Source organism: Syzygium oleosum, unplaced genomic scaffold (genome assembly GCF_021117445.2).
Source record: "Syzygium oleosum isolate NSW1041296 unplaced genomic scaffold, Sole_v2.1 Sole_v2.02, whole genome shotgun sequence".
NCBI classification, from domain to species: Eukaryota; Viridiplantae; Streptophyta; class Magnoliopsida; order Myrtales; family Myrtaceae; genus Syzygium; species Syzygium oleosum.
In genome coordinates this window covers 6,465,075-6,477,761 of record NW_026607486.1, presented here as the reverse complement: position 1 = coordinate 6,477,761, position 12,687 = coordinate 6,465,075, and the positions used below count along the sequence as shown (strand labels likewise).

Genomic DNA, 12,687 nt, shown 5'->3' with positions numbered 1-12,687 from the left:
TTGAGATGTGATCTCATGGTTATTTCAACCAATAATTTCATAAACCCGGCCTGAGCAATGAATCTTCCACCGCCACTGCCTGAGCGTTTTGGAGTACCGATGCACACCGACCATAATATTGTAGAATACCCAATAGACGATAACATGACCTGGATTAAGCACACGACAGTAGTCTAGGTAGACATAGTGCAACCCCCTTGGCAGGCCCATACATATACCGCCTGGTAATTCAGGGATGGACTGGATGAATTTGGCCCCGTCCGAGGCTTCGATGTTCCTTTTGATGGAGTAGGGGACTGGGATCCGTCTGCCATACCCCCTCCCGATGGCGAGCTGACTACCTTAGACACTAGTTTCGCGCAGTCAGGGCACCAGCATGTTCCTTCAGCGCCCGAGTCTACCGTGGCGGAGCCGGAGGAGTCGCAAGCAAGGTATGACCCTATGGATGTGGATCTCGAGGTAATTCTAGAGGAGGAAGAAGAAGAAGAAGACCCTGAGGACGAACCCGAAGAGGAGCCCGAAGAAGACCCAGAGATGGGATTAGAGGACGTACCCGAGGACGAGCCAGAGTTTTAGCCAGAAGACGAGCCGGAAGAGGAGTTTGACGAGGAAGAGCGGGTTGAGGCACCGGTAGAGTCGGGTGACATAGACAACCCGATTGAGATTAAGGCGGATTCGGAGTCTTCCGAGGAGCCAGATTATGATAGGGTTTCAGACCTAGATTCCGGGGAGACGAAATTGGAGTGGATGCCGTCTAGCGGGCGTCGGGGCTAGTTTTAGGGGTATAGTAACTCTTTTGGAGTGTCCCATTTTTGGAGATAGGGTATACCCAGGCTACTGATCATTTTTTATATCGGTGGTATATAGTTTCGAAGTTTGGTGTGCATGTAAATTACGTGGATTGTATATGGTGGATAATGTATAAGTTTGAATCAGTAATGGTTGTATATTCTCCTTTTACCCCTGGTTATTATTGTCTGGGTGTTTGTGGCTTTCGCTGGTGCGTTATATCTCTGATGTGTTGATTTGGGTCGGCGACTCTTCCTGGGACGTCGCACTTTTTCGACCGAAGAGGGATGCCACGAGCTCGATGGGGTTCAGGGCGTGACATCACCGTCTGATTTGGTATCAGAGCGAGGACAGCTCGATCTAAGTTGGTCGAAGTCTGGAGTGATAAGGAGCAGAGACCCTGGGGTAGTAATTTAGGGAGACCTTAGCGAGTCATAGGGTGGAATGAGCTACGCGTGCCTCCAGATTGTTTGTTGTGATGGTTGGGTGAATTGGTTGATATAACGATTGAAATGCAGGTGCGTCTGGACCTGAGGTAAGTGCACAGACCTTATTGATTGTGGCCTAGTGCTGTTGTGGTTGATTACTTGTTGAGTGAATTATTGTATTAATTCGCTGTCTAAGACTAGACTAGTACAGTTGGCCTAGGTTTCTAATTCCTGAGTGGAATTATAGCAAGTAGGCGAGTGGTAGAAATCGAGAGGATGAGTTCGCGAGGTAGAGGAACTGGGGGTGCATCCAGCTCACGAGCTCGACCTCCAGGAGATCCGAGAATGGATGCGATCATGAGGATCCTAGAAGAGATTGGTAATTTGATAGGACGGCAGACCCAGGAAAGGGCTGCCACTATTGCCCAAGCTGCCGAGGCCGCTGTGGCCGCTTCTATCAATAATAACAATGGGAATCAAGGACAGGGGTAGGTGAATGTGAATAGGCAGATGCACCAATTAGTTGAACAGTTTTTGAAGTTAAAGCCTCCTAAGTTTGATGGTAGAGGCGATCTTGAAGCTGCATCGCTTTGGGTAGAGGAGTTGGAAAAAACCTTTGAGGTATTAGGATGCTCTGAGGAAGAGAAAGTGACTTTGGCAGTGTACCAACTCCAAGGAAATGCAAGTGATTGGTGGAAAGCCACCAGAGGAAGGGTGTTCCTGGCTAGTACTGCCCAGACTTGGGCGATGTTTGTGGAAACCTTTAACGGTAAATATTTTTCTGAGAGTGCCCGGGAACAGAAATTATCTGAATTTATGAGGCTTCGTCAGGGGCAGAGGACAGTGGATCAGTACGAGGCTGAATTCGCTCGGTTATCTAAGTTTGCACCGAAGACGGTCGAGGACCCGTTGGATAGGGCTTAAAGGTTCCGAGACGGCTTGAAACCGGACCTTCGCAGCCAAATGATTTCGTTAAATTTAAGAGAGTATAACGAGATTTATGATAGGGCTCAAGCGATTGAGCGGGACTTGGTGGATAGGGCCGCCGCTTCTGGGTCAAGATTTGCCCAGGGAAGGAACAACCGTCAATTAGGAAAGAGGCCAATGACGGGTAATTGAAGTTTTGTGCCTCCTGCTAGAAGGAATATAGGGAAACCGGCCCGTTTTCAGAATGGTCCATGTAGGGTATGTGGGGAGAGATATGGAAATGGACCTTGTCTAATCAGGGGCGGAGCATGTTTCGGATGTGGCGGATTTAGTCATCATATAAGGTTTTGCCCCAACCTCAGGCAGAATAGATCGCCTGTGTTGCCGCCACCTCGGAATGGGAACCAAACTGGAGCTGCTCAGACAGCTAATCATAATAGGCCGCAGGCCCAAGGACGGGTGTACGCTATGGCCAGAAGAGAGATTGAGAACGCGCCAGGTGTTGTCACAGGTACGATTTCTCTGTGCGATCATGCTGCGTACGCTTTATTTGACCCTGGGGCGTCATATTCATTTATATCTGAGCAATTTGTTGAGTTGACTGGTATAGAACCGCAGTTGCTTGATGTTGTGTTGTGTGTTACAACTCCCTTGAATGATAAGATGCTAGTCTCGTTGTGGTGCCCGAATTGTAAGATTGTGATTGGTGATAGGGAGGAAAGGATTGATTTAGCGGTTCTAGCCATGTATGATTTTGATGTGATAGTGGGTATGGATTGGCTGGCTAAGCAGAGGGCCGTAATGGATTGTAGTAATAGGGTGATCCAATTTAATCCTGTTGGACATCCGGAATTCAAATTTGTGGGAAATCGAGGGGGAACATCGATCCCATGGATTTCGTCGCTAGAAATGACTAAGTTGTTGAACGAAGGGTGTCAAGGATTTCTAGCGGCTGTAGTTGATTCGACGGTTGAGGAGCCGAGGCTAGAGGACATAGCCGTGGTGTGCGATTATCCCGATGTCTTTCCTCAGGAATTACCGGGATTGCCACCAGAAAGAGAAGTAGAATTTATAATCGAGTTGGCCCCTGGAACTAAGCCAATCTCGAAGGCACCTTATAGAATGTCGTTGTCGGAGTTAAAGGAGTTAAAGGTGCAAATGCAAGAATTATTGGACAAGGGTTTCATTCGTCCAAGTGCGTCTCCATGGGGAGCGCCAGTCTTATTTGTGAGGAAGAAAGATGGATCATTGAGGTTATGTATTGATTACAAGCAGCTAAATCAGGTGACGATAAAAAATAAATATCCCCTGCCAAGGATAGATGATTTGTTTGATCAGTTACGAGGGGCTTCGGTGTTTTCTAAAATTGATTTGAGAACGGGATATCATCAATTAAGAATTAGGAAAGAGGATATGTCACGCCCCAAACCCCATCGAGCCCGTGACTTTCCTCTACCTCGGTCGAATCAGTGCGACGTCCCAGGAACACGTCGCCGACCCAAAGTTCCCATCAGAGTTGATTCGCGGCGGAAACAATTATAAAATCCCAGACAATAAAATTGGAGACTACCAGGAATAACTAGATCGCCGAACCGCCAACATATATATATACATTACACTTCCAAAGATTTACAATATCCATTATTATTTACAAGCACACCGAACCAGTAACTATTAACTTCCAAAATACAAAAAGGATCAGCATCCTAGATCAGCATTATCCAAAAATGGGGCACTCTCAAACTATTGCTTCGCTCCCAGAACTAGTCCCTACGCCCTCTCGGAGGTGTCCACTCTGACTCACTGTCCTCGGCATCACCACCGAATCCTCCTCACCTCTGTTCACCCAACGGCTCCAAGTCGGCCTCAATATGTTCATGGCTCGGCGGAGGCTCGAAATGGTTTTGGTTGATACAACCATGAGACACTTCTCAATAAGTTGCAACCTAAACCCTACCTAGGCTACCACGTTATTCCAAACACTTATAGACACACGACCAATCAATTCACCCATCATCATCCACAAAATTAAACATACCTGGACTCACGGCACACGCAACCTGCACATTAGTCCACACTCACAAACAATCAATTTTCACACACATGCCACAACACACGACTATCAGCATATCAATGTACACATCGATCATGCGACGTTTCCAACCCACTCATCGTACCCACATTTCCTCAACCATTTTCCCGGCCCGCGTAAACACTCCTCGGCCCACTCGATCGCGCCCCAAGCATCACACGCCTCGGTCCGATCCCACTTTCACACTTTCCACATCACATGCCTCATTCTCAATCGCTTTCTCGGCCCGCGTCAACACGCCTCGGCCCACTCGATCGCGCCCCGAGCATCACACGCCTCGGTTCGATCCCACTTTCACACTTTCCTCAGCCCACGCCAAATGCGACAGGCCTACGTGATCGCGACCCGAGTTTTAGAATGTCTCGGCCCGATCCCAATCTCACTCGAGCTGATCGTGCCTCGAGTCGATCTCATTTTCCATATTCTCATTCCTCAGCCAGCGCCAAATGCGACTGACCTACATGATCGCGACCCGAGCTTATAATGCCTCGGTCCGATCCCGTTCTCACATTTTCACACATTCGTATGAATTTCTGTGCGCACAATTGCACCCAACATCATAGTCACACCACAAACACGCAATCACGCACAAATTTGCATTTTTCCACACCCAAACGTTTTCAAATCAATTTCAGTCCTTCACGGGACTTTCACAAAATTTCGAGACGGACCTAACGGTACCAGCCTCGCACCAAACAGCAACCCACAGCACATCACACGGCACATCACAGCCAGCAAACAGTCTTTTCCGCACCCAAAATCACAATATCACACTTCCGGTTCTTCACGACACTTGCATAGAATTCCGAGCCGGACCTAACGGTACAAACCGCATCCCGAACAGCACCACACAGCATACTGAACAAGCAATCACAGCATTGATTGGCCTCTAAAATTTCCGTCAAAACTCCCCGAATTCATTCCTAGGCCCCGCAAATCAACTTCGCTCGTAAAACCATAACAAACCGTGTCTAATTCGGCCCAAAGCAACCCGATATACTAGATAAAGTTTAGGCCGCGACTTACCGAGCTCTAAACTATCATGGTTAGAGCGAAGGCGGTGGCAAAACCCGAGATCTAACGGCGGCTTGCGGTGGTGGTGGTGTACGGCAAGCGACGGCGACGGCGGCTCACGGCCAAAGGAGGGAGCTCACGGGAGGGAGAGAAATCGGGAAGGAGAGAGGGAGTCCACGGTGGGGGGGGGAATTGCCGTGAGAGAGAGGAAATGAGGGGAGAGAGAGAATGGTCTAGACTTAAATAGTAAAATTTGACCAACTTTGGCTAACAAATCCATCCGACGGTCCAGATTCGATCTTATCTTGAAACCGACGGCCGAGATCGCATCTTGCCCCAAAATATCCAAGGGCAATTTGGGAATTTCATAAAAATTCAAGGGCAAAAATGTCCAATCAAAAGTTAGGGCAAAATTACCAAAATGCCTTTCTACCATAAAGCATGCCCTTTATTAATTCTTAGGGGTAAAATGGTCACTTTCCTCATTTCTCATCAAAATTGAATTTTTCTGAAGGAATCGGGACAATAAAAAATTACACGTTCCAACCGCAACGTTGTCCTAACGTCCCGTTGTGACTTCCGAATTTTCCGGTGTCCGATTTGAGCTAAACTAAATAATTAAATTTTATTAAACGCAACTCGAGTGTTTCTCAAACTAACGGGCGGCTTTTTGGGGAAATTCTCATATTCGACCTGTGACCGATAATAAATTGAGTCACGTGCAAATTTATTCAGGTCATGACGACTTCGGTTGTCATTTAAATCGCGAGGATCAATCACTAGATCCGAGGGGCACGATCGTTCGGTATAGGTTCAGGATCATTCGTCAATTCATTTCGTGGTCCAGCGGAATCACCCGTAATCCACTACTATGACAGTGGCGAACTGGCCCCCAACTATCCTTGGATCGGCCTACAATGGCTCAAAATGTCACCTCGGCGATTTTATGGTCGAAATTCAATTCACGAGCGAATTTTTACTTAGTCGTATGAATTTTAAATCCCCAGTTAGCCTTTCCCTAATGGTTAGTATCCCAGGAATAATCAGTTCCGGGTGAGAACTAACTACAAGTACATTCATAAAACTCAGTATTTCATAAATCCTAAATGGACCAATTTTCAGGATGTCACAGGATATACCGAAAACGGCATTTAGAACGAGATATGGACATTATGAATTTACGGTAATGCCGTTCGGATTGACGAACACCCCTGCTGCCTTTATGGATTTAATGAATCGGGTGTTTAAGGAGTTTTTAGATCAATTTGTGATTGTTTTCATAGACGACATATTGGTGTACTCGAAAAGCCTAGAGGAGCATGGGTTTCATTTGAGTAAAGTTTTGCAGACCTTAAGAGAGAACACACTGTATGCTAAGTTTAGCAAGTGCGAGTTCTGGCTCAATCGAGTAGCATTTCTTGGACACGTGATATCTGGGGAAGGAATCTTAGTAGATCCAACGAAGATTGAAGTGGTAATGAAGTGGTTGAGACTGATGACGGTAACAGAGGTTCGAAGCTTTCTGGGTTTGGCTGGATATTACCGACGTTTCGTGGAAGGGTTTTCAGCAATAGCAACACCGTTGACACATTTGTTGAAAAAGAAAACAAGGTTTGAGTGGACCGACAAATGTGAAAGGAGTTTTAAGGAATTAAAACATAGATTGACGATGGCACCGGTGTTGACTATTCCATCAGGACCCGGAGGATATGAAATTTATAGCGATGCGTCATTGAAAGGACTAGGGTGTGTACTCATGCAAAATGGACAAGTAGTGGCCTATGCATCAAGGCAGTTAAGACCGCATGAACTGAACTATCCGACGCATGATTTGGAGTTAGCCGCTATAGTATTTGCCCTCAAGATTTGGCGACATTATTTATACGGAGAGAAATTTCAAATATATACAGATCATCAAAGCCTTAAATATCTATTTTCTCAAAAGGAGTTAAATATGAGACAGCGTCCGTGGATGAAATTACTTAAGGATTACGATTGTGATATTTTATATCACCCCGGGAAGGCCAACCGGGTAGCCGATGCATTGAGTCGGAAGTCAAGCATCGCACATTTGATGGTCAAAGAATGGACTTTATGAAGGAGTGTGAGACTCAGAGTTTAGATTTGAAGTAAGTCAAGTCTCGAGTTTGCTAGCCACGCTAAGGATTGAACCAGAGATCCAGGCTAAGATTAGGACTTTGCAGTCTACGGATCAAGAAATTCAAAAGATTCTGGAAATGGATGCTACCAAGAGAAAGCCGGACTTTCAAATATCCGAAGATGGGTATTGAAGTTCCGTGGACGATTATGCATGCTTGACGAGGCGGAACTTAAGGAAGAAGCGCATCATAGTAGTTATAGCATCTATCCAAGTAGTACCAAAATGTATCAAAATTTAAGGCAGTACTATTGGTGGAATGGCATGAAGGTGGACATAGCTAGACATGTGGCCAAGTGTCTGACGTGCCAGCAAGTAAAAGCGCAACATTGTAAGACCAGAGGATTATTGCAACCTTTGGAAATCCCAGAATGGAAATGGGAACATATAACTATGGATTTTGTGACAGGATTACCAAGGAGCCAAAGAGGCCATGATACCATTTGGGTGATTGTCGATAGATTGACAAAGTCAGCACACTTCTTGGCCGCGAGAAAGGACTTTGTATTAGATCGGTATGCTGAGTTGTACATACAACAAATAGTTCGTTTGCACGGGGTACCAGTGTCGATCACTTCCGATCGTGATCCTAGGTTTATCGCCAATTTTTGGAAAAGTCTGCAGATGGCATTAGGATCAAAGCTGCAATTTAGTACAGCTTACCATCCACAAACGGATGGCCAGTCTGAGAGGACGATTCAGACTTTAGAGGATATGCTTAGGGCATGTGTATGGGATTTTCAAGGAAAGTGGGAAGAGCAATTGCCCTTAGCAGAATTTGTGTATAATAATAGTTTTCAGCAGAGCATCGGAATGGCGCCCTTTGAAGCGCTATATGGCAGGGCTTAGAGAACGCCCGTGTGTTGGGACGAAGTGGGAGAAAGGAGTATTACCGGGCCATAATTAGTTCAACAGTCAGTTGAGGCTGTTAAGGTAATCCGTGAGAGGCTGAAAACAGCTCAAAGCCGTCAAAAGAGTTATGCAGATAGAAGGCGAAGACCTTTGGAGTTTCAAGTAGGGGATCACGTATTTCTTAAGGTATATCCCACGAGAGGACTGTCCAGATTTGGTAAGAAAGGGAAGTTGAGTCCGAGGTACGTGGGACCCTTTGAAGTTTTAGAAAGGATTGGAGATTTAGCTTATCGCCTTGCACTTCCACCAAATTTGTCGCAAGAGTATAATGTGTTCCACGTATCGATGTTGAGAAAATTATGAACCGGACCCAACTCACGTGTTGAATTACGAAGAGATAGAAGTTGACGACAGGGTGTCGTATGTCGAGAGACCAATAAGGATCGAAGATCGGAAAGAACGAGTTTTAAGGAACAAGACGATCCCGATGGTCAAGGTTGTTTGGGAACATCACGGGACAGAAGGAGCGACGTGGGAGAGTGAAGAGCAAATGCAACGTCAATACCCCCACTTGTTTGAGTAGCTAGGTTGATTTGTAAATTTCGAGGACGAAATTTTTTATGAGGGGGGAAGAGTTGTGACATTTTGAAATCCGACCCACTTGGGATTTATGAAATTGATGGTTTTATGAACGTACTTGTAGTTAGATCTCGCCCGGAACTAATCATTCCTGGGATACTAACCGTTAGGGAAAGGCTAATTAGGGATTTAAATTCGCGCGACTAAAGAAACTCGATCGTGAACCGACTTTCGACCATGAAAATTGGCGATGTGACATTTTGAGCCAATGAAGGCCGATCCAAGGATAGTTAGGAATCAGTTCGCCGCTATCATGTTAGTGGATCGTGGGTGATTACGCTTGACCACGAAATGAATTGACGAATGATCCCGAACCTATACCAAACGATCGCGCCCGTCGGAACTAGTGATCGATCCTCGCGATTAAGTGACAGCCGAGGTCGTCACGACCCGAGTGAACTTGAATGTGGCATGATTCAGTATCAGCCACGGGTCAAAAGTGCGAATTTACCCAAAAGCCACCCGTTAGTCTGAGATACGCTCAAGTTACGTTATTTAGAATTTAGTCATTAATTAGAGACCAAGTTGGGCATTGAAAATTTAGAAAGTCACGATAGAACGTTTGGATGACGTTGTTATTGGCATGATCAGCTTTAGAATTGTCCGAATCCTTCAAAAAAATAGAATTTCGGTGAGAAATGGAAAATGACCATTTTACCCCTGGAAGTTTGTTAAGGCCAAGTGTAATTGGGGAATGGCATTTTGATCATTTCGCCCTAGCATTAAAAATAGAAATTTTCGGACAATTTTGCCCTTGGACTTTTTGTGAAATCCCCAAATTACCCTTGGATATTTTGGAAAAGATTCGATCTCGGCCGTTGATCCCAATATAAGATCGAATCTCGGCCGTTGATTTGGAATGTGAGAGAGGGGTATGATGGTCATTTGGATTTGGTCTAGACACCAATAATTGACCTTGAACTATTTAGTCCAAACTCTTTCTCTCTCTCCTCACTTTCTCCCTCTCTCTCTCGGCAAAACCCCCCCACCGACCGACCGCCTCCCCCCTTGGCTGTACCGCCACCGTGCCGGCCACCGTTCGCTCGTTGCCACCCGTCCGGTCACCGAGCCGTGCCCTCGCCACCCTCTCATCGCCGTCTCTCTCTCTCCTTTCCGTGGCCGTGAGCAGCCGGCTGAGCAAGCCAGCCGTCCGCCCGCCTGGCCGGAGCAGCCGCTCGCCGAAGCCGCCGCTCGCTTCCCACCGCCGCTCACCTCACCGTCTCTCTCTCTCTTGCTTGTCCCCACCGAATCACCATCATCTTCATCCTGTCCTGTTCAGCCGCCGTCCAGTCAGCCGCTTGCCGTCGCTCTATGCCGCCGCCGAGCCGCTCGCCGTCGCCGCTCGTCGCCGCGTCGCCACCGATCAGCCGCCCTTTTCACTCTAGCCGAGTTAGCCTAGAGTTCATGTAAGTCGCCCCCTAAATCCTATTTAAGATGTCGAGTATCGATAGACTTGATTAGGGGCTAAATCGGGTTAATTAGGGGTCGTTTAGAGGTTATTTAGGGACTGTTTAGGGGTTAACTTGGCGGACTGATTTGGGGATTGATATTGGCTGATTTGAGGATGAAATGGTGATGTTTCGGGGCTGAATTGAGGCCGAGTTGAGTGCTGGACGTTGTGGATTGAATTGACGAACTTAGGGCTCGATTTAAGGACAAATGGTGTCGGTTTGAGGTGTGGTAGTGTGGCTGGATTGCGGTGTTTAATATGGCTTGAAATGGGCTTGGAAATGCTGAAATTATGCTATGATTATGGCTGTGATTGTGGGCCCGTTAGTGGCCTTGTATGTTTGTTGAATCGTGAGTTGCTTGATTTAAATGTGGGTCGTTATGTGCACGCATGGGCTGAATTGAATCGATTGTCAATTGGCCGTGTTTGGGTGTTTATTAAGCATGAGAAATGTATATGGTTTGGTGCGTGCATGGGCCAAGTGTGATTGGCTAGTACATTGGCATGTTGGTGTCGAGCAAGTGAATGAGTGAAAAATTATGTGGTGGTGCTGTATGTGTGGTGACAAAAATCCCTGAGGCGGTACCATTACGCGGGGAATTGATCCGTCCTGAGGCGGTACCATTACGCGGGTTGTGTCGTAGGTGGTGGATTTTGAGCCTGAGGCGGTACCATTACGCGGGCAAGATACATGGCCTGAGGCGGTACCACTACGCGGGCCAAGAAGTGTTGTGGATACGAGTTGGTCGCAGTGAACCTGAGGCGGTACTATTACGCGGGTCACTGGCGAGTCAAGTGGAAATTATGAGATGGTCGCAGTGAACCTGAGGCGGTACCATTACGAGGGTCACTGGCGAGATGAGTGAAAATAAGTGTGATGAGGCAAAACCGAGGGTGTGAAATGCGTTTGAAATGTCATGTGGTTGGAAATTATATTATTGTGGCTAACGTGTAGGTTGCACGCATGAAAAGCCCAGGTAAGTACACTTGTGTGCTTGTGATATGTTTATTGAGTGTTATGATGTTTGGTCTTGTCTGGAGGTACGTGATAGCCTAGGTAGGGTTTAGGGTGTGTGCTTATTGAGATGTGATCTCATGGTTGTTTCAACCAACGATTTCAGAACCCCGGCCTGAGCAATGAATCTTCCACCGCCACCGCCTGAGCGTTTTGGAGTATCGATGCACACCGACCATAATGTTGTAGAATACCTGATAGATGATAACATGACCTGGATTAAGCACACGACAGTAGTCTGGGTAGACATAGGGCAACCCCCTTGGCAGGCCCATACATATATCGCCTGATTTTTCAGGGATGGGCTGGATGAATTTGGCCCCGTCCGAGGCTTCGATGTTCCTTTTGATGGAGTGGGGGACTGGGATCCGTCTGCCATACCTCCTCCCGATGGCGAGCTGACTAGCTTAGACACTAGTCTGGCGCTGTCAAGGCACCAGCATGTTCCTTCAACGCCCGAGTCTACCGTGGCGGAGCCGGAGGAGTCGCAAGCAGGGTATGACCCTATGGATGTGGATCTCAAGGTAATTCCAAAGGAGGAAGAAGAAGAAGAAGACCCTAAGGACGAACCCGAAGAGGAGCCCGAAGAAGACCCAGAGATGGGATTAGAGGACGTACCCGAGGACGAGCCAGAGTATGAGCCAGAAGACGAGCCGGAAGAGGAGTTTGACGAGGAAGAGCGGGTTGAGGCACCGGTAGAGTCGGGTGACATAGACAACCCGATTGAGATTGAGGCGGATTCGGAGTCTTCCGAGGAGCCAGATTATGATAGGGTTTCAGACCTAGATTCCGGGGAGATGGAATTGGAGTGGACGCCGTCTAGCGGGCGTCGGGGCTAGTTTTAGGGGTATAGTAACTCTTTTGGAGTGTCCCATTTTTGGAGATAGGGTATACCCAGGCTACTGATCATTTTTTATATCGGTAGTATATAGTTTCGAAGTTTGGTGTGCATGTAAATTACGTGGATTGTATATGGTGGATAATGTATAAGTTTGAATCAGTAATGGTTGTATATTCTCCTTTTACCCCTGGTTATTATTGTCTGGGTGTTTGTGGCTTTCGCTGGTGCGTTATATCTCTGATGTGTTGATCTGGGTCGGCGACTCTTCCTGGGACGTCGCACTTTTTCGACCGAAGAGGGATGCCACGAGCTCGATGGGGTTCGGGGCGTGACATGTATGGTGCTCGAGTGATTGTGATATGTACATGAGATGTTATTGCATTAATGTGAATTGACTAATATGCAGAGTTGGCGTGTGCTGTGAGGTGAGGTAAGTACATTTATGTAATTCCCTGATATCATTGTTAGATTGCATGTTGAGA

General features: G+C 46.9%; 1 protein-coding gene across 1 annotated transcript; it reads left to right on the top strand.

Annotated features, from left to right (window-relative positions):
• The first annotated feature begins 1,562 nt into the window (after positions 1–1,562).
• LOC130135473 (uncharacterized) lies at positions 1,563–12,203 on the top strand. Its single transcript, XM_056304879.1, has 2 exons — positions 1,563–1,705; positions 11,663–12,203. The coding sequence occupies exons 1-2, from the start codon at positions 1,563–1,565 to the stop codon at positions 12,201–12,203; spliced, it is 684 nt and encodes a 227-aa protein (XP_056160854.1).
• The last annotated feature ends 484 nt before the right edge of the window (positions 12,204–12,687 follow it).

Excerpts from the sequence above, each read along its gene's own strand:
- LOC130135473 (XM_056304879.1), top strand. The coding sequence starts at position 1,563 with ATGGATGCGATCATGAGGATCCTAGAAGAGATTGGTAATTTGATAGGA. Across the intron at positions 1,706-11,662 it reads AATGGGAATCAAGGACAGGG|GGATGGGCTGGATGAATTTG; the intron begins GTAGGTGAATGT and ends CTGATTTTTCAG.